We start from the raw sequence: 22,907 nt of genomic DNA, 5'->3' as shown, positions 1-22,907 counted from the left end.
ATAAAAATTATTATTTATTTATTATTATATATTATTTACATTTTCTAATAAACCAAAGCTTAATTTCCACTTTAAAAATTCTATAAATTCTTGATTGAAACAAAACTGATTTTACAAACATTTTCGCTTTCACCTTAATGCGTCAGCTGTCTTCTATTTTCCTAGTTCTTGTTTTTTATGCGCCAACTGTTTGACACTTATTTTACTAAAAACTGCAAAATGGTAGTCGGAGCAGAACGCAAACCAATTCCAATTTCAATCCCAAAGACAGTCACAAGTCATATTTTTGGACTCCAAGTGCGTTGACTGCACTTTTGGTGTCGCGCATAAAACTTTTACTACGGTCCGCGTCCTTTCTCCTTTCTCATCCTTTTGGGGTAGTCTCTGGGCACCGCAAAAATAGTCATCTGGCTCCATTGCTATTTCTCTCTATCTCATTCGGCTGCTCTGTTTTAGTATCTGGTAATTCAGCTTGCATCCGTTTCTAAAAAGTTGCGCCAGTTACCAAATTCAAGTGGTTGGGGCCAAAAGGCTTTTAGCTGACTTAACACCAGCTAGGACACACACTCTAAAATATTGCCGACGCCATTGCAACCATACTCCTCCAACTACCCCAACCCCAACCCCTACCCTATCCCCCCGCGTTGCTTTAGTAGCCTCATAAAGCTTGAGCTTAAGCATGTCGTCCAAAAAAGGGTTTCCTGCTTTAACTTTGGCCAACAATTTGCACAAAAACCGCCCGCATGAAAATTGTGCGTATGTGTGTATGGGTGGGTGGGTGAGTGGGTGAGTGGGTGAGTGGGTCAAAAACCAAGTTAACAATGGCGCTTGTGACTTTAAATAAAGAAATAACTTGCGCATAGTTCAAGTCAAACAATGCGCGACGTTGCGCTAAGAATTTAACATGGATCCGCTTTTATATATTACTCTACGAGGCGTGGGCGTTACGCTGGGCGTGGCACTTGCTTCACTAACAATGCACACCGCTCTGCGTACAAGTTCCTCATTTTTTCTATTCCTTCTCTCTCTCTCTCTCTCTCACTCTTTTTGTCGTTTTTATGCCGTTGCAGTTGTCCTTTTTGACAGGCAGCACAAAAACTTTAGCACTTAATATATTTCTTCTATTTTTTTTTTTTTTTTTTTTGGTTGCTTGTGTCTTTTGGCTTTTGTCTATTGCCTCTTGGTTTGGGCCAAGCAGCTTATCTTGGCTTTTAGACATTGTTGTTTCTTTATTTATGGCCCACGCATTTCGACTGCATTTTGACTTATTTACGTACCTTGGTGCTTCCGTTCCACCTGTCTTCGTCCTTGCGGTTCACAAAAGTCACGTGCTGCAAGTGAAAATGTAAGGAAAATATATATTTAATAAAAAACTCAAGCTCTAATAGAGCATTTTATTTACTCTCTATTCTTAAGTGAAGCGTTAAGTTAGATAAATATATTTCTCAGAACATTAAGTTAAAAGAGTTTTGTCTTAAACTACAATAATTCATTTCTGCATCTCTATTTAAATATTTAAGTTATCTTTTGTAATGCCAAAAGTTGGCAGACTGTTAATAAGTGACAAGTGGTCAGATTAAATTTCTTTTAATTACTTTCTACAATAAATCTAAATTTATTGAAATCAAATATTTACTATTTCAACTCAAATTGACTTAACTTGAAGCTCAACAAATTTAAAAGCTACAATAATATTTTGCATAATTAAGCACTGCACACACATACACAAAGAAGGCCAAATACAGAAAATATAGGACAAAATGCAGTTCTGTGAAGTCTGTGCGAAATTTCATCCACATTGTCATAACTAACTCAAACTTATTTATCCCTGGGGTCCGATTTATATTACTTTCCCGTTAGTGATGTGGCAGTACGGGGGCTATGCCGGCGGCGGGGGCGTGGCCGAGGCCCATTGGCACAGTTAGAAAAACAGATGCAAGTGCTAGTCGAGTACAGGAGGTTAGAGCTCCAAGGTCTCTGTGCTGTAAATTTATCAGTGTCAAAAATAATAGCGCACCCGTTTTCGCTTTTAATAATTTCCCTCGGCATCGAGGCAGACGAGTGCGAGTATTTGGAGCGGAAATTGCTGCTTCTCGAGTGGAACAGCAACAGCAATAATAAAACAAAGAATACTGTGCTCCATAAACAAGTTTCTGACTTCAGGATACCCTTTATAAAGCTTAAGGGTATTATATCCATATTTACATATAGATTTTAATGTGAATTTCTAAAAAGATAAAGTGTTTAGTTTATAATTATTTAAGGTTAATTTGCCATTTACAATGTAGAAAATGTAGAAATTAATATTAGTATGTCAAAGCAGTCAATTAAACAGCCAGCTGATTCCAAAGCCGATATTTGGTAAATTTCGGATCATATAGATGACTATTAGAAAGTATGAAATATAATTCGCTAAATTTGATGTATGTCTATTTAGTAAGCAGAGACGATACTCTCTAGAATTATTAACGTAGAGTATAAAAAGGCTGACAAAAAGCAGAGCTGGGCATTAGAACAATGGACTAGCCTCAGTGCATTCGCTGCAGGACACTACAATATGTAATAAGAAATATATGTATATATATATATACGTGTGTGTGTTTTTGGTGTGTCATCCAAATAATTTCAGCTTAGAATGGTCACTGCCTCGCGGCGTTTTGGGTAATGGAATTTGTGCAGCCCAAATGGCAGCCCAGCATTTGCTCCAATTTTCCACTTTAGCCACACATTTTAAACATTTGCTTTTCGTGTTTTTCTTCGTTATTTTTCTTTCGTTTTTTATAAGCCAACGCATTTGTTTGCGCTTGCTTATGTCAACATCAAAGCCATCATTAATTTAATTGAAGTTCCCTTTGAGCTGGCTTCGATTTTTTTTTACATTGCAAGCAAAAATTTGTTTGAATTTCAACAAAATTTTATGCTTAAAATCATGCTACACATTTTATTTAATTTAATGATTCGTTAAAATAAACAAATTCCAATTGTTCAGTTGTAATTTTTTTTTCCCCTTATATGATGTTGACGTTAGAGCTGAAAGTCATACCTTTTATTTGTTTAAATGCAGTGAAGTTTACAAAAAAATTAAAGTCAATGCATATGCAAATAGTTGGAGTGAAAGCCAAATATTTTAAATTAAATTAATTTAAATGAATTTAATCCTCAATGCTTGTGGTTAAAGTAAAATCAGTATTTTTTTGCAATCACATATATATATATTGAACAATGGATAAATATTTATATATATAATATATATATATATAATTTAATTTAATGCCTATACATAATTTATATATATATATATATATATATATATATATATATATATATATATATATATATATTTATAGGCATTAAATTAAATTTAAGAGTCGAATGTCACTTTTTATAAATTGGCAACAGTTCTGACTAAAAGTTTCTGCCACAAAATTCAAGTGCTGGGGCTAAAATTGGTTCCATTAAGATTTCACTACCCTGCAGTTGTGCACATTAAGCAAAAACTTTTAACATAAATTCAAGACCTTCTCATACTCATTCTCATGAATATGGTCATGCCTACATCGATAAGAGGCCCAGCAAAACTTTAGAGCTGTTATGTTCCGGGAAGATGAGAACATGAAATATGCAGCAGAAGCAGCAGCAGAAGAAGAAGACCTAGCTCTTGCCGAAAATTGCCAACTTTTTGTTTTTTAAGCTATTGACTAAATACTTTGGCAAATTCATAAATTGAGGCACATCATAGTAGCATAAATATTTAAAAATGCAAAAAAAAAAAAAAAAAATACTAAACAAAATGCCCGAGAAAATTGAGTTGAAAACTTTTTCCTTCATTTTTTCCACCGTTTTTCTCTTTTCTTCTTCTTATTTATTTACTTTTTTTTTGTGCGTGTTCGGAGCTTTGTTCAATGTTATTGACTTGATTTTTCGGCATCATAAACGAGAATGGCGATAACAATTGAATGAGATGTGATTGACTGGACTGTGAAATACCCTGTGAATTATTTTTTAAATTTCAAGGACATTTTAAAGATATGTTTTTAATTTTGAAATTCATTAGAATTAGAATTTAATAAAGGGTGAGTTGAAATAAAATTGTTCATCTAATATCTAGTTATTTTATTGTCTCTGAGACCGTGAAGTTTGACTCCATCTACAATAAATATTTTTACTAAAACAACTTTTTCTAGCACTGAATCAATTTGCTTAATAAATAAACATATTTTTATAATCCTTGAAATCTATAGACACAACGAGGTCTATAATTGATAACGCTAGTTTAAATACACTCTCGAGCTTATTTCTTCCTGCAGCAGATGGATAAACAGCATCACAAGTCTATATACAAGTTGTCATAGCCTTCAACATACTTTTCAAAGTAAATGGTTGCAAGTTGGCCAAGTTGCCACGTTTGCTTATTCATGAGCATTCATCAAAGCTCACTTAATGCCCCATATTGGCCAGGGCTTAAGCAGTTTGACCATTTGCTGATAACAAACTTGGATATTTCAGAGCGTCATGTAATAATCCACATTGATATTAAATGGCTACAAAAACAGATATCTCGCATAAGAAATGCACGTTGGTGTGAGGGTAAAAAATCGAAAGTTGTAGCATTAATATGCAACATTGAACTTGGTGACTCTGTCTATCACCTTGCCACTCGATAAGGTGACACAGTCAGACAATTAGGGCAGCAGTAAGAGGGGCAGGTTGAGTCCATTATTACACTCACACTCACACTCACACACACAGACTCACACTAAGACAAAAAACGGCATTAGACTTTAATAAGCCAATAAGTTTGCGCTCAGGTGCGTCGTTCGCTCGTTTTCTTTGTTGCCTCAAAAGCGGCACTGCATTAATATTTATGCTCGTATTACGCTTGATTGTGGCAAGGACTCCAAGCTAACAGTTGCCAGTTGCCAGTTACCAGTTGCCTGTTGCCATTGTTGTTGTAGGCGAGATCATGCGTGAGTTATAAATAAAATTAAATGTATCAGTTAGCCCAAATTTGGTTCTAGGCCGTGTCGATAAGTCGACTTTTGGCCGTGCAAACTAATGAGATTCCCTCCCTGGGTTACCTCTTGAGGATTCTTAGCTCTTGATGTTGGGGTTAATGATGTGCCCGTTACCATTTAATGTTCTTGGGGTACTTTACAGCAATGCGTTTATCCTGCCGAGCAGTTCTAGTTAAGTTTCACGCCCTGCCCAGTGATTTGTGGTTATTACTGTGAAAATGTTTACCGAAAACTTTGAAGGAGTTCCCATGCGATGATTAAAATGCCATTAGAGCTGTGCATTGCTTATATTTAATGCATTACCAATCTATTGAGCATTTCGGTATTGTCCGTCAGAATATTAGTGTTTCATCTTGATGTGATAACATTTAGCCATAATGTAGAGTTATTATCATATATCATGTTTATATTATAAATTTTTTTTATTGCTATAACACTTGTCAAGCTATTGGGTTCATCATCATCTTATTTGGCAAAATTACTTTATATTTCTCTTGCTGCTTAACTTAATTGATTAAATAAAATATTGCTTAGTTTAAAATATGTGCTTGCTTTGAGTTAAATTTGGTCATTTAATTATCTAAATTAATTCATAAGACACCACTTTTTGTATATTATATTATTTTATGATTACAGTATCAGTGTCCTTTAAGCGGACTGCATTCAGAATCTCACTTTGGTTTGCGCTTCCTTTAGCACGTTCAGCTCACATTTAACCAGGTTAGCTACTTTATCCAATCATTTATCTATGAAGTTTATCTACTCAAATTTGCTCAACTGGTTCACACTTCCCCGTCTCTCCGTCTCGCTCTTCCTCGGTCTACTTTTCTTATTCCCAGCGCATCTCAAGCTTCATTTTTAGATGAAGCTCGCCTCTTCCCTTGCTCAATATCTTGATCAAAGATTTTTGTGTAACATGCACGCGACTGAAATAAAAGTAATGAGCGAAGTTGATGAAAGATAAGGGTTAGAGAGGGAGACAGACAGAAAGGAGCCCTTTACTGTTGCCTGTCAGAGGCAGGAGCAGGAGCAACAACAAGAACAATAACAATGCAAGGAATTAACTCGCATGCTTGGCATAATAAACATAACGGTGCAGGCTTTTGTTTTCTTTCCTTTTTTCTCCCCGTTCTCCCATTTCTTTTATTTTATTGTATATTTCTTCTTGTGGCCGTTGTCTGTTGCTCCTTTTGGCTTTGGATTTATTTGCTTCAACTCGCGCGGGCTGTTAACATGCAGACAAGCTAGCATGTCGCCTTGGGGCGCAATACATGTAAGAAAATGGCAAAAACTTGTAGCCCTTCCACTCGACCAAGGCCAAGACCAAGTAAAAGGCAGAGACGCCTCCGACAAACCGGGTTCTGGGTGCAGCACGGTTGCACGGCCAACATACTCGCAATTAGTCGGAGACTTGCCAAGCTCAAAGGCTTTCCCTGCTTGGCTAATTGAGTGGCCATGGATGGGCAACGCGGCGTATGAGCAATGCCCTCCATAAGAATACCAATTAAATTGTTTTATTTGCTGAACAACTTAATGCGATCTCATTTTTCTTTTGTTTCAGCTACTCGTTTCTTGGCACAATGCACCACAATCTCCGCCAACGGAAATTATGAACCATCATCGCACCCAATAAGTGGGAGGGTCAAAAAATAATGTGCCACTTGAAATTGAATTATTAACAAGTTAGTAACATGTATAATAATAGACAAAATTATAATATCCAATTACATGAAGATTATAACATATAAATATTGATAAACATGAAGAGTTTCTATTGTTAATAATAATATATATTATATTATAAGATTATAAAATTTTAGATATGTACTAATCTGCAAATATAATAAAAATCATGTAAGTGAACTCCAAAAATCTTCAGGGCTGGCAATAATAATAATAATAATAAATAATTTCCCAAGTGCATTATTCAAGAAGGGCGATGGTGTGGAAATTATATCACTGGGTCATGTCAGAGCTGGCATAAATTGACGAAATAGCCAATTGTAGAAAAAGAAAGTTTAAAAAATAAAATGATGGAAAATGAAAGCGCAGAAATTGCATGAAATGAGACTGAATGACTTTATACTTTTGCAAACAATATATAAATGGGATGGGAAAAATGAAAAGAGAGAAGCTAAGGAATAGAATACCAAGAAAGGAAATCAAATGAAAAGCCAACAAGCGCCAAGCGAATTATTGAAAGTCTGAATTGAGCATAGGGATGGATATTAAAAGAATGAAATAAATGAATAAATGTCCAGTAAAATTTGAGTAAAAATCTCTACCCGTAATATATTAATTGTCTTTCTCCCTTTCTCGCAATATTTTGCTCACCCCTTGGCTTTCTCTGCATAGCAAAGCGTTCAATCAATGCCAGAAAAAGTCAACTTTAGTTTTGGCTGATATGAAATAAGCTCCATTATTCATACCCTCTCTCTCATACACCTGTGCTATCTCTCTCCTCCTCTCTCAGTCGCTCGCACTCTCTCTGTATCTATCATTTATTTCGAGTTACGCAGAGTGTAAAAAAGTAAAAAAGGCAAACTTTATGCTCACTTGCCCTGTGGCTTTAAAAAAGGTTTTTTACTTTTGTAGTGGAAAGAGTCCTGGACTGATGTGTCTGTCTGTCGGTTTGTCTGCCTGTCGCATTGTTGCCTTTTGCTGGCACTGGCTCATTGTGTCTGTCTGGCAGCCATTTTGGCAGAGCATACCAATACACTCGCAGCTGGCACTTACGCGCTCTTGGCATGCTCATAAAATTTTATGATTTCGATCAACTCGAGTGCGGAAATTATTAAGAGTCGAATCTGTTTCAACATCCTGCTCTCCCTGACGACTGTGTCGTAGGCCCACCTAACTGTATCTCTGTGTGTGTGTGTTTGTGCGTTTGTGTGTGTAGCACATACATACATACATACATAAATACGCCTGTATTCACTACCCAAAATTCCATATGACAGCTGCCAGAGGGCTAAGTGCAAGACATAGAGACAGAACGCGAAAGCGAGAGAAAGAGAAAGACTAAGAGACATTTACTGTCTCTGTTGCTCTTCGCAAATTGCTCGCCATTTTAATTTATATTGTAGCTGTGCGTTAAAGCTCAAATATAATAAAAGAAAAACATCGCATGCGAATTCTACTCTCCATCCCTCGTTCTTATTCGAAGTGCTTTTCTCGAACTGTAAAGTGCGTTTTATCTTTTGGCAGGTGGTGTGAGGGTTGTCGAATACATTTTTAGCCAACTTCTTACCAATGGCCAATTTCTTAGCGTGTTGCGAATTTCATGAACAACTCTGCAATGAAATTTCCGTTTCCTGTGGCCGCCATTTCATTTACTGGAACGCCATTCAATATATTCTCAAAGTTTTCAATTCTTTTGGCAAGGATGTGAATTTGGGAGAGTTTATATTTAAGTTTTCATTATGACATGTGCTTGTTTAGCACTTAAAAGCTGATAGCTCTTTGAAAGGAAAAGAAAAATCCCCTGACAGAATTTATTTTAATCGCGTCAAATAATTTATCAGATTTAATGAAACTGTTTCTAGTCATAAATTCATTTACAACTCGGACTCGGTTGGTCTTATATATACATATATATAAATGTATATTTATAGTTATCCTTGAAACATGTTTGCCAGGCTTTTAGCAACCCCTATTAATGTTTAAATGGTTCAGTTTTCCATTCCTGCATTTGCTTTTGACTTTTTTAAGTCCCAAGCAAGATTTTTATCCGTGATGTGACCCAAAAAATATGATTGATGAATGTCTTGACTTTAAACAACTATTTCGGAAAATGGTTTATTTTTGTGAATGAATTTATTTGGTTTCTTCACTTTTTTCTGTCGTTCTTTTATAGTGCTTAGCAATTTAAATTCAAGGGTTCTGACTTTGTAGTACAATTAATGTTTGCTATTTAAAAGTCACGCTTCGACTTGGCAATGGGAATACGGTCAAAAGGACATAAATAACTTTTGAAAGGGCCGCGACCCAAAAAATAGCCTTTATACACCAAAAATTTCACGCGTTCACGAAACGAAAACAATTCGAGCTTAAAAATATCAACAAAATTAACAAAAAACCGACAAGGGCGTTTAAAATGGTTGGCTAAGAGATACCCTGTGCCAAGCTGCAATATATCTTATACTACTTATTTCCTTGCGATCAAATATGAATGATAGTTACTAAAGTTAACTCTGTGTTTATAAACCAACATTTTTTTGATAGATAATTTATACATTAATTTTTTTATTGCTTATGTTCAGTGCGTTGTTAACTTCTTTCTTTTGCAAATCACAAAGTCCCAATTTTCTTTTTTATTCATCTTCAATAGCTATAGGGTATGAAGCTGAACTAAGTTGTGACCGCTTCAGAGCTTCGTGATGACTGAGTTAGTCCCCGATGCTCCGATAGACGACCCATAAATTTTGGACAGCCTTTAACAAGCTGCTGCCCCTCACCTGCTGCCTGGTGCTTGTATCCTAAGTATTTAGTAAAATGACCACAAAAGCTATTTTAAAAAAACATTTTTAAACAAATACAGAGGCAAACTCACTCACACACACTCGCACACACACAAAGGAAAAGTTGGGGCAGAGATAAGCGTGGAGCAGCTGTAAAAAGCGCATAAACATGCGTGTCGGGTCAGTTTGAACATCGAGCTAAAAGTGGAGTTGGAGATTTGCTGCTGAAGTTGTTTTAGTTGACTAAGCCCAACCTTGTTCCTACTATCCTTGATGTGTGCACTTCCGTTGTTGTTGATATTGTTGCTACTTTGAAGGTACTTAGGGCGTTTTGAATTTTTTATGAGCTTCTTTCCTTGCTCATAATGTGCGAAATGTATATTGAAATAAAAGTGAGAATTTAGTATGCATATATGTATGTCTAAGCTTGTTTGTTTGTGCTTGAATTATATAAGTGTATTTAAAAGTGTTTACCCTATACAGTATTGAAAAGTTTCGATAATTTCTTATTGGTATTTGCCTTAAGGCGGTTACAAATAATAATTTTTTCAAAGATAAATATTTCAAAGAAATTTTAGCCGCCAATATAGTACATTTGAAATAAAAAGATTATTGATTTTTATCGCATATTGAATCCTACGAGCTTCATTTAATTTCTTTTTCTTTCTTCTGCAGAGTAACTAAGCTTTTAGCATAGCTTTTATTCTCTTTTGCTTGCTTTTCTTTGATTAATTGAATTGTTTACCGTCGCTGCTGCTGTTACAGGTGCTCATATTTTCCAAACACACAAGTTGGCATGTGTGTTCCTATCGTGTTAATAATATTCACTTTTATCCCATTGATAATGTTTGGCTTATGGCTTAAATGATGAGTCTTTTGAAGTGCATGCAATATTGATTGGATTTACGGTCAACATGAGCTTTAAATCTTCTGTTCATGAATTTATAAAACTGATTTTTTCTGCTTCATCTAACTAATCCTTAAAATATTGGCAACAGTTATATCGTTATAGAAACATACACAATTACTTTGTAAGCCGTAATTATGATGAGCTTTAATAAAATTTGAGTTTTACATTTTTTTTTGCCATTTAGGTAATATGATTTTTATTAAATTCAATTAATTAATTTCATTTAATGTCGACAACAGCGTAGTTTGCACAGATTAGTAATGAAATAATATGAATTCAAGCGTCAAGATCGATTTGTCTATTATGTCGTTATCACTGTTGATTAAATCCCAATAATATTTTAATTATATTTTATTAATTTTATCGTACTATTTGCGTAATTTTTTTTATTCAAATTGAAGCCAATTCTTTTGTTTAACCATTTAATGGTCACGTTTGTCATATTTGAATGTGGCGACTCAAGGGGAAGCCTCAGTTATGCGCATAATTGTGGCAAATTCTATTAATGGAGATTGCATGCCAACATGAAAAATAATAATAATAATAATATTATTGTTGTTCTGGTTGTTGTTGTTGTCAGTCTTTGAGTTATGCATTGTTTCGCACATTTGGCGCGCCGATTTATTTTGTGGCGCTCATAAATTTGCGACTCGCGACTCGTCTCTGTGCTGGGGCTTCTGTGGCCTGTGGCAGGAACCGTCACGTGTTGCATGTGGCACACACACATATAAATATACATACAGTGGGTTTGGCACGCGGTTTTTGCTGGTCGCGTTGCTTTCTACATTGCCATACATAGCATTTGGAATATTATTCATTTTTATTATATTTTGTCGCCTTAACGATCATAAATTGCATAAAAAATGCTGTCATTGAATATGGTCTCAGCTGATAATGGGGGTGCAGGTGTAACATGCCAAAGGGCAACTACAGTAAAACCACACGCAAAAAAACGTTTCTCTCGAGGTAGACGTATGACTTTCAATTGCTTTTAATTAGTTGAATAAATAAAAGAACATGTTATTTAAATGGATTATATTATAAAAATAAATATTATTAATTTAATAAATAGTGGTAATAATAAGAATAATTAAGAAAGTAAATAATAATAACATTTTAAATGAAGTATCATTGTTTATATTTGAATTTCTTTTGAGCATTACATTTAGATTGCGAAATGACAGTCGTCATAGCCAGGTGTTACTGTACGCATGGACATCATGTAATACATTTAATTTATATTACTAAAAACAAACAATGTTTTTGTTTATGTGGGTGGCAAAGTTTTTATATTGTATTTGAAATTATTGTCAAAACACAGGAAAAAAGTGCAAAATAGACGACGATGATGATGATGATGACAAAATAAAATGGAGTAAAAATGTATGGGGGAAATATTCAAAATATATGCATATATATATATTTTCTCTTTTTGCTCAGTTTGGAATTACTTATGCGTCGCATTTGTTTGTTTTATTATTTGTCGTCAAAGAGATTTGTGAGCGCGCAGGAAGAGGGAAAATCGGAGGAATCATGAGAATCGTGAGAATCCCTTTTTTGGATTTTTATGGCTGAGCAATGCTAATGGCTTTCCAGGCAGATGAATTGAATAAGCAAATGCCAAACTGACAACCTAATGCAAAAGGCCAGAAAGCTGGGTATATGTGTGTTGTGAATGTGCGTGTGTGTGGGCTGAAAGTCTTTTAGAATGTATGCAAGCGGCAAAAATTTGAAAATGTGTTTTAAGCCAAATGCCAAAAAGTTGGCTCTGGCAGCCAAAGAAGAGAAACATCTCAGAAAACGGGAAATGGAAAATAAGAAAAATAAGGAAATTGGGTAAAAGAAATGTGTAACTTAACCCGCATCAAGAATTTGTCACGATTTGTAGTCATCGTCGTTGTCGTTGTCGTTTGGCATGAAAAATGACCAAGTTTCTGCAAGTTGCGTATACGTAATGTGTATGTGTGTGTGTATATCTGCCCGTCTTGTAAGTCCTGTGATAACTGTATGGTTAGATTTGGCTACACCCTCCCCCAGCCACTCTTTCCCCTAACGTTGTGCGCCACTTCAGAGAGCACTTCACGCTTTCAGCTATCCCGAGCTCACAGTGAACTGCTTCACACATCGTTTGTCACATTGTTCGCTAGGATTTTTCGTGAGCTCAAAATCTTTGCCCTCTTCTCTTGTTGTTGTGATTGTTGTTGTGCTTACAAATAGTGCCAGCTATTGTAAGCGTTGTTATTGTCAATGCCATTACTATTTGCTATTGTCATTGTTGTTCTTCATGTTGTTCTTGTTGTTGTTAATATTTGTTGTAATTTTTCATCTCATGTTTTCTGAGAATGTCTGTGAAGTTTTCTTTCCACTTTTCTGCTCCATCTCTGTCTGATGTTTGTAGATGTTTTTCTTTTTTGCCCATTAGCACTGTCGGTATGTAGGTGTTCTGTATTTGGGCGTGTGGGCGTGTCATGTGTAATCAATTTTCCAGCCATTTGTGTGCAGCTGCTGCAAGGCGCTGACACTTTGTACAGTTTGCAGAGGTATACTAAAAGCCGCAGGTGTAATAAAATAGTTGAGATTCTAAAGAGCAGTCTTACTCTTTTGACTTGTGATCCGAAAAGTGACTCATGATATCAAAAAAAAATTACAAGAAATAAGCTAAAAGAGAATGCTTGACTATTTGATAAAATAAATATGTTTAATTTTTGGAAATTTTGACCATCACTGCGGACGGCAGTTCGCGTTAGTGACGAAAGCAGCACGAAGGGTGCGAAAGGCGACTAACTATATATACAGCTAAGTTGGAAAATTTGCCACGACTGTCCGATCAGATCGAGTCATATACCGATCGAAAGGTTTAGTCCTAACTTACAAAATGGCTTACTAAAACTTTTTCTAATTCACCTGGGTCAAGAGATACGGGGGTGTAAGTGGGAGGGGAAAAATTTGTATGATCGCAGCTTGTGGAGCCGTTGGGGCTGTTTGGTAAAATTATTTATTTTTTAAAATTTTATCAAAAATACGCGTCGATTGATACCTAGATGACCCAAATCCGATAACTGGTTCAAATGATAAATAAATTTGAAATTTTTAGTGGACTTCTCAAAATGAAATGAAAAGTTAGTTTCTTTGTTTGTCTGTTTGTCTGTTTGTATCAAAGCGCTAAAAAAGCTAAGATGTAATGATGGGGATTTATTCCTCTTTGAAAATCTAGAAATGTTTGCTTTACGACTTTTTCAATTTCCCGCTAGTTTAGCGATAAAACGCTAAATCCCGCTAAAATTGAAACTCCAACAGTTTCCAAACCATAGAAGCTACAGATATGTTCTATACATCATTGGAAAGGTATGTTTGAGGGCTTTTATGCGTACCTTACCTTTTTTTCTAAAGTATTCAGGTAACATTTTACAGGTGATATTATGTTTTTAAGCTTACATTTTGGCACCCTTTTTGCTCACAGTGCACAATGCCAATTTTCGCTTTTTTTTTATTAATTTATATTTTTATTTAAAATTTTTAGATTAAACTGCATTTTTGTTCGTCACAAAATTGGATATCAGAAATTTTGGGGCTAGAAATTGCTTTCGTCACTAGACTTTTACCTCGTGTAGAGGTTTTTTTGTGGGATAGAGGATACACTTAATGATACAGCTTTTATTCAGCTGAGCTTTTTATATAGCATTTTTAATAGGGATAATATTTAAGCACAACATTAATAAAAAAATGTACACCGATTTTACTGGCACCAGTTAAATAATAATGGGATACCTTTTTTGTTAGACAGTGTGATTCATTTTCAGCACAATATGAGTATAAAACACAATGAAGGACACTGAACCACTAGCTGATATCCTAAGTCGACACAAGATAGATGTATTCGGCGGATAGGTAATCTTCTGTTTGTATAGTATAATCACTTGTTAATAAATTATGTACGTTAATATTTACTGTAGAATTAAAACCATAGCTTTTAACTACTTTAAAACTTTGTATTTCACACTTTTCGTACTATAATGCGGCTGTGAGATTATTATGAATAATCGGAAATCATAGTTGAAGCAAAGTTTCAACCTTAAACCACTCCACTCCACGCCTGCAGCTCAGTTCAACAATTGGCTTACACATCCGATGTCAAGCTGCCGTCTCAATTATCCAACAATTTCAACAAATTATGTGCCAAACATTAAAAGAAAAAAAAATAATTTGTGTATTACAAATTTAATTACATGATAAAGTTTTAGTAACTTTTCGTTGACAGAGAAGGAAAGCGAGAGAGAGACACTAAGAGGACAAGTCTGCAGATGGAAGACAGAAACGATTTATGTGCCCAAATTGAAAATGGGATAAACAGTGCGCATGTATTTCATGGCACACAGTGCGTATGATTGACATTAAAAAATTAATTATGCAAAACTCAGCCAGATAAACAGAGAGAATGATAGAGACAGTTAGGACCGACAGGCAGACGGACGGATAGCAAAAGTCGTATAACTAGAGGCAACTTTAGCAGCCAAACGTTGAGTGCGTTGTGAGTGCTCCGTGAGTGCTAAGTGAGTGCATTTGAATGAGTCTGACATGAAACACAAAACGTGCACTGAAATGTGTTTTTTTTTTATGAAAAACTTTTGCGTCACTTTTCTCATTTGGCAAATGTGCCAAACGGGGTTAAAACCGGAGCCAAAACGAGGCCAAGCCAACTTTGCCTCTGTTTCCTCGTGCGTCACACACGTCGTATGCGCAATGTCAGCAGCAAAGGATCCCAAAGTCAAGTTTTAATTGTTTCACGAATTGATTTAAAATGCTGCCGCGCAATGGTTGGCATTTATTTAACCAGCTGCCTTGGCTACTTCATTAATATGTCAGGCATCCGCACCCAAGCAGGGCCCTAAATGGCCGCGTTCGTGTAATCAGCAACGAGAAGGCGTGATTGACAGGGACAGCCAAGAGAACACCCAGAGGACGACAAGGGAATTAAGGCACAGTTTCATTCGCTGTCACATTCTCCCTCCCTCTTGTTCTTCTTCTGGCATATTTTATTTATGAGCCAACATCTCGGATGAAGCTGAAAACTGAAGCTGAAGCCGACGCTGAACAGGAGCGTTGTCAGTGATTGCGGCTAGTGCTCCTCGTCTTCGCCAACTTTCAATTAAATGCTCTGATTTTGCAGTCGCCTCTTTTGCTCGGACAGCACTTATTATTTTTAATTTTATTTTGCAAAAACTCGAAGGCGTGGCATTTAATTGTCGACATTCAACTTGAGACAGAGCCTACAATTCGTCCACACGGCGTATACTTAATTGAGCGTTTTGTTGGCTTAATTTGTTGTTGTTGTTTGTTTGTGTTTCTGATGTTTCTGTTTAATTAAAGGGCGTGGCTATCTGAAATCAATTCATGGTTGCCACAGAGAGCAAGTGAGCGAGTGATATGATTATGCAGTAAATTGTGTTTTGCTAATACGATTACTTGCAAATAAAGCGGAAATTCCTTCATATCAAAACAATTTTCTTGTTATCTCTTACATAACTAAAGAAAGTTGAAAAATTTTCTTCTATCACATTCAGTACCTACTCATATATTCCGCAATCCTAAAACCCATTTTAGATTATTTGTCACTTCTAATTAACATATTGAAAAATTAATAGACCAACTCAACTTTCAATTGGCCTCAATTGGCACACAGAAAGACATGCCACAGTTTCTCTAGACATTCTTCTTTCCATCTCTCTCCCTCTTTTGATGCTGTTGAAGTTGAAAAATTAAGCATCGAATTCCAAGAATATTTTTAGCTGTTATATTAATATTTCATTAGGCCAAATGAAACATGAGAAATACATTTAATATGAACAGCCAGGCTGCCAATCAAGTTGTTATAAAGGCAATTAAACATTTTTAACTGTAACGTTGCCTCAACATTTTTTGGAAATATAGGTAAAGATGTCGTATGGAGAACTTGGAGAGGTGAAAGGTTAAATGAGAAAAAAAAGAGATTACTCAACTAGAGAATACTCTACACATTTATGTTGATAACTGGTATCTATATGAAAAAATAAATTCAAAATTTATATTTTTGATAATTGTAAAAGTTTAAAGAATGACTGAAAATATATAATAATAATATTTTTATTCTAAATGGAACTATTCACAGATCTGTATATGCTCTTAATGCTATGCTTAGTTAAAGACAGACTGAAAATTAACTTACAAAATGTTAGCATCCAGCTATTACCACATTTGTAGTATGCACTTTTGTTTACAGGGTATTTAAATACAATTAACGTTAGTTGCCTCACTCATTCTCAATTACTTGTGGGGAATGTGACAATCAATGTGTCAAACATTAATGCAGCTCGAGGTCGAACTTTGAATCTGCATTTCGGAGAGGCACTTAAGCCGACGGCCAGGATGTCAGACAGCCGGATGGCAGGACACTGCGATGGCGGATGATGCCAGAGGATGACAGCATAAAAAAGCATTGCACAAATTGGCCCAACCACTCGGATGCTGTCCACGGCGGCTGCTTCGTAATAAATTTAACAAAATGTCGTCGTGTTGTGTTTCCTGTTTGGCACTTTTGTGAAATATGTGTGCCACACACACGACATCCGCTTGTCACACGCTCTACTCTCCATTCTCCACTTTCTCTCTCTCTCTTTCCAGAAATGTTTATTATTTCAACTGTGAGATAAGGCGACCGCTGCCACGCCCTCAACAAGCCCACAAACATTTGCATAAAGTGTTCTTGTTGTTGTTGTTTTTTTCTTGGCATTCAGAAATCAAATAAAACAAAAACTAAGCGAGCTGGAGAAGAAGACGAAGACGAAGAAGGATCAAGGGGCAGCACTTGTCACAGGAGACTGCATCATCATTGCTTCAGCTGCTCTGTTATTGTTGTAAATTTTTGTTATTTATCTTATAATTATGCAAATGTGCTGAGCCACAGTTAAAAAGGCAGTCAGGAAACGAGTGTTGTCTAAACTTGCCCCAAAAAGCGCTGCGTGTGCCTTAACACATTTATACTTTGCATATTTTGTAGGCCACATTTTAATGTCAAGAAGCCAAAACAACCCAAAGCAGTTAACGGACTTCTTTTTCAAAATCACAGAGAATATTCAAATATTTCGACTGTACGAGTATTTCATCAAATTCAACCACTGTTCGTGCTCGGTTGTGTAGTATTCAAACAAGAAATTCATCTGACTTTTCGTGGCAGTGTAAAATGGAGTTTAGAGTGATGTTTCTTTATAATTAATTATATTAAACACCTCTTAAGTAAATAAGCTACCCGAATTCTTAAACTTAAAAAAGGTTTCTACAAATATTTTATTAAAAAAAAATAGAAGAATAAATAAAGAAAAAAGGTTTAGAAATCGATTTTATTTCCTTCTGATTTGTTTTCGATGCTGTTGTTTTGGTTTTTGGAATTGGGTTTGGTGTGTGGCTTCTGTTTTGCTTCGTTGCCAAAATAACGAATGTAATTATTATGCCGAGCGGCACAAAAGTTGTCCCAGCTCTACGTCATCAGCAGCATGATAATGATGATGATGAGGCCTTTCAATTAACGGTAACTCAATTACATATGTTTAGTCCCAGTCTGCGGCATATGGTAGGACAATTAATTAGCAAATGTTGGTCAAGTAGCTGAAACAACTCAGGGCTAAAAGAGAGGACACAGTTGGGGAAATTGGTTGGGTTAAAAGAGCATTGGAATGCCGTCTGATTAGCTAGAGGGGCTTTTGTGATTTTCCAATTAACAGTAGACTTCTTCCTCCTTACACAGAAAATGGACAAAATGCTATCGAATCGAATTTGAAATGCAAATGCAAAAGGACAAAGTCATTGGGGAAATCCACTCGGGAACCAAAGAGAGCCAGTGACAACATTTCTCGATATGTGAAAATGTTCTCCGACTTTAGGATATGTTATTTTTGTATTTTCTGCTTCTGGCTTTTATTTCTGACGTAATTCAAAGCCAACTCGCCTTCATCTTCTGCAACGTTATTCATTTTTTCCCTGGCATTTCCTTAAATTAGGCAGTATGAGAGAGAAAGAGAGTATAGGAGGGTGAGTAAGAGGCTGAGCTCTGTGTTGTGTTGTGACATGTCGTGTTTATGGGATTTTGTTACTGAAGCCGAACGTTTGCTTGGCCTTTTTCTTTAGAAAATGATTTCATTTTATTTTGAATTTTTGTGAAATAAGATATTTATTTGCGTCTTAGTCGCTTTTTGCTTGCCTTTTGCAAATTGTCAAATAAATAGACGGTTGGTTCATTTCGTTAGTGGCTTTGTCGTTTTGTCAGTTTGTCAATATGCCCTAAAGTCAATTGCTTGACTCTCTCCACTCTCTTGTGCTTTGGCTACCTTAGGTCAGTTCTTTGGATTCGGCTTCGACTTCGATCCCATTCACATTTGTCTGGCTTTATATGAAATGAATTCAAGATTTGTCCAACGGCAAGAGGGAATTAATTTGCACAGTATTAAAAAAAAAGTTCAATAGAATTGGGGAAAACTGGACAGCTGGACAATTGGACAACCTAAGTCAAAACTGGCCTTTGACCTTTTGTTGGAACCATTTGAGAGACATGTGAGACTTAAGCAGTAACTGTCCACATTGCATTGACTCAAAATGCTAATGAAGATGAGATAACAAAATATTTCTTGATTGAAAATAAAGCTTGAAAATATGTGCATTTTAAAAGGAATGTCCAAGTTAAGATATTAAGCAAATGATAGAGCTTATAGCAAACTTATATTATATCAAAACTTAAATTTTGACTTTCCGTTAATCTGAAACTTATTTTCATTCTCCCTCTAGTCTCCGCCTACCTTACTCAACAAACAAAAATGTTCTTGAAGCTGCCTTCATTTCACTGCCCTCCAAATAATTATCGCTTAATGATGCGCACAGGCAAAACCAACAACAACTGCAGTAAGTCTACATAAATTTTCTGCTTTTGGCACTGGCGCAAAACTTTTGCCAAAACCCTTCTTCTTACAACTGCAAATCAGTTCAACGAACTGCCGCAAAACGATTTGGTTGCAAATCGTTTTTTATGGGCTTCTATTTGGGGAATTTTAAATAAATTACAAATTATTTATCACAAATTTGCGAGGACCATTTTAAAAAAACTTTATTAAAATCAATTTTCCTTGGAGTAAATGTGTTTGATATCCAAATATTTAAAAAGTATACTTTTGAACCAAATTACTTTTAAGACTATCATAAACCGGATCCATAATTTTACCAAACCCAAAAAGTTGTTTACATTTAAATGTATGCACTTGTCAGAATTATCTTGGTTGTTTACTTTTATTGGTTATACACATGAAATTTACAAGAGTAAAGAGGGAAAATTTTTTTCTATCTATTACAAACATTTTTTAAAAATTGAAATACCATTTTTACTCAATAATAATATTGAAAAGTTAAAAATATTTATCTAACCATTATTTACAGGGAATTATCAGTATATCAACACGCCGTTCATGACATAATGTGACATAATTCAATGTCAGCCACCCGATCATATAGGGGGCAATCTTATCGTGTTGCTTTTGGTCTACCATCAACATCGTAGAAAGCTGAGTGTTATCAGCAAGACTACTTGGCTAGAAATAAAAATATTTGCATTGGCTTTGTTGTTATATCGCCGTTATCGCCGTTATAAACTCAACGTTTATTTCTATCGGCAACTGTCTGTAGTGTACTTTTACAATTTTTGGTTCAAAAGTGTTTAATATTATTTTTTGAATTTTTATTTCATGACTATTCTAATAACTAGACAGACTAGTTTTGCAGTCAGAGCTAAGACTGGCTTGCTGTTTTAAACCAAATTCACGGTATGTAAATAGTTAGCATATTATGCAACCTTAAGCTGGGAGTGTAAATTATCTAAGATTGAATCAACAGTTTCAGACCAGAGAGCGAGTAAATTAAAGTAAATTGCTTGTATCCGTTCAAAATGCACTAATCGCACTCAGTATACGAGTAAGTTACTCAATCTATTTACACAGCGACTATCGCTCATTCGCTTGGTATATATTTTGTTTTAGATTATCAGAGGCAGAGACAGAGCTACGGTAGAGTCAAAGTCAGATCGCATACAGTGTTATTTCAGCTGTTGAGCGTAACAGAGGCACAAGTACGAGTAGTTTGTCAAGATGAGCTATGAGCTGTGGGATAACGATGAGGAAATCAATTACTTTCGGGAATACCTCCGCATACCAACCGTTCATCCAGATCCTAACTATGGTTGGCTATTCATATCTGTTTTCGAGTTCATTTTCTAAGACTTGAATAAATTTACAGAGCCCGCTGTGGATTTCCTGAAGCGACAGGCCAAAGAGCTCGATTTGCCCGTTTCTGTCTTCTATCCTTTTGATAAAGCAAATCCCGTGCTTGTTATTACTTGGACGGGTCAGGATCCCAAATTGCCTTCCATTTTGCTAAACTCACATATGGATGTGGTGCCCGTATTCCCTGAGAATTGGACACGATCGCCATTTAGCGCTGATATGGATATCCTTGGTAACATCTATGCTCGAGGTGCTCAGGACATGAAGTGTGTCGGTTCTTGGTATATGGCAGCCATCAGGGCATTAAAAAAAAGTGGAACCACGTTCAAACGCACCATACACTTATCATTTGTGCCGGGTATGTTTCATGTGAATAGGTATAAGCTGAATATCAAGAGTTTCAGTACCGATGGACTGCAACAATCTTTTGATCTTCCAACTACTAGGAAGAGATTTTAATGTGAAATTAAATGATTTATCATCATGTAGATTGATGAATCCTTTTGGGTGTTTTCACATTTTCTCGAAATTTCATTCTGAACATTATTTTATATAAAGAATTTTCTATCATCATTTATATAGATGAGGAAATGGGAGGTCGCCGTGGTATGCGTGTGTTCATCGATACCGATGAGTTTCGCAATCTGAATGTGGGATGTGGACTCGACGAAGGTCTGGCCTCACCCGGAGAAGAGATTCCAGTTTACTATGGCGAGCGCACCGTGTGGCGTAAGTGAAATTAACCTAAAACATACAAGTTATAAACTCAATTTTATCTACAAATCTTCATTATAGGAATGACATTTAAGGCAACGGGTCAGGCAGGTCATGGCTCGCTGTTGCTTGAGAACACAGCCGGTGAGAAGATTACCTATATACTGAACAAAATGATGGCACTCAGACAGACACAGGTGGATCGTTTGAAGAATAACCCGGAGCTAACAATTGGCGATGTGACGTCCATAAATCTGACTCGACTCGACGGTGGAGTTCAGAGTAATGTGGTGCCACCACTTCTGACAGCTGGTTTCGATACACGATTGGCATTGGATGTGGATCTTCAGAGACACGAGGATCAAGTACGTTTCAGAATATCTTCGAAATCAATTTTATTTAATATTTTTACCTTAGCTGCATAAATGGTGCGAGGAAGCAGGCGGCGGTGTTGAGATTGAATTTGATCAGAAGCATCCGTTTGTAAAGCCCACAGCCCTCGACGATTCTAATCCCTTCTGGGTGGCATTCAAGAAAGCCACAGATGAATTGTAAGTTGAAATTAGTTGGCATAACCCTTATTCAACTATTTGGAACTCTTGCAGATGTCTCGAGATTAAACCACAGATCTTCACTGGCGGCACCGATAGCCGATATCTGCGTAGGGAGGGCATTCCGGCATTTGGTTTCTCACCCTTGCACCACACGCCCGTCTTGTTACACGATCACGATGAGTTCATTAATGCAGATATTTACCTGAAAGGTATACAAATTTATAAGAAAATTATTAGCAATTTGGCTAATCTGAGTTGACAAATCATCGAAAATAATATAATGCAATTGATTAAATGAAATAATAGCTCAAATTATTTTATTAAAACAAAAGTGTTCAGTTTATGATAAGCATTTTATATGTAACTGACAACTTTAATATAGTTTTGTATTGTTCTTAAGTTAATCGAAAACACGGCGAGTATGATTGCATTAAACGATTGCAGATATCGTTTCAGTTATATATATCTTTACTTTATTTATCTTATAAAGAAATCAGATTGAATTTGTGGACATTCCAGCTGATCAGATGGTCAATAAATTAAATAATTACATATTTCAACATGACTCACGACTTAACGAACAATTTACTTTCTGCGTAAAATTCTTCAATAAAACGAAGCCTATGGATTTTTGCAATGGACTCTGTCAGCTTAACATATTTATAATAACATTTTAATATACCCTGTAAACACACTAATGTCGAAAAGGAGTATAGATATGTGGAGAGACGTGTAGTGGACAATAAAACATTTTTATGTGCTTTCTAAATCTACAAATGTATTAACTAACAAAAATGGTTATTGAAAAAAAGTTAAAACGTTTGCGCTCCAGGGTATAGATTCGTCAACATACTCCTACTAAATACTTGTTATTTATTCAGCTTTCGTGAAATTTTAAATTAATTTAAACTCCCATTAGCTGACGCCCAAACTGACAAATTAAAATGAATTGTGGATTCTGA

At 35.8% G+C, this 22,907-nt stretch overlaps 1 protein-coding gene and 1 long non-coding RNA gene across 2 annotated transcripts in view; one reads left to right on the top strand and one right to left on the bottom strand.

Moving 5' to 3' along the window:
* Nucleotides 1–22,907, bottom strand: part of LOC117781667 — a 48,819-nt gene that overhangs the window by 4,275 nt on the left and 21,637 nt on the right. Inside the window, exon 2 of the long non-coding RNA XR_004617195.1 lies at nt 1,278–1,331. This is a non-coding gene — a long non-coding RNA (uncharacterized LOC117781667). The remainder of the gene's footprint in view (nt 1–1,277; nt 1,332–22,907) is intronic.
* On the top strand, nt 20,296–22,510 carry LOC117781666 (aminoacylase-1). The gene is made up of 7 exons (XM_034618467.1): nt 20,296–20,369; nt 20,435–20,633; nt 20,691–21,035; nt 21,260–21,406; nt 21,473–21,756; nt 21,809–21,942; nt 21,997–22,510. Exons 2-7 carry the CDS (start codon nt 20,543–20,545, stop codon nt 22,202–22,204), a joined length of 1,209 nt encoding a protein of 402 aa, XP_034474358.1. The 5' UTR covers nt 20,296–20,369; nt 20,435–20,542; the 3' UTR covers nt 22,205–22,510.

Source organism: Drosophila innubila (genome assembly GCF_004354385.1).
Source record: "Drosophila innubila isolate TH190305 chromosome 2L unlocalized genomic scaffold, UK_Dinn_1.0 4_B_2L, whole genome shotgun sequence".
NCBI classification, from domain to species: domain Eukaryota; kingdom Metazoa; phylum Arthropoda; class Insecta; order Diptera; family Drosophilidae; genus Drosophila; species Drosophila innubila.
This window is presented reverse-complemented; position numbering and strand designations above follow the sequence as displayed.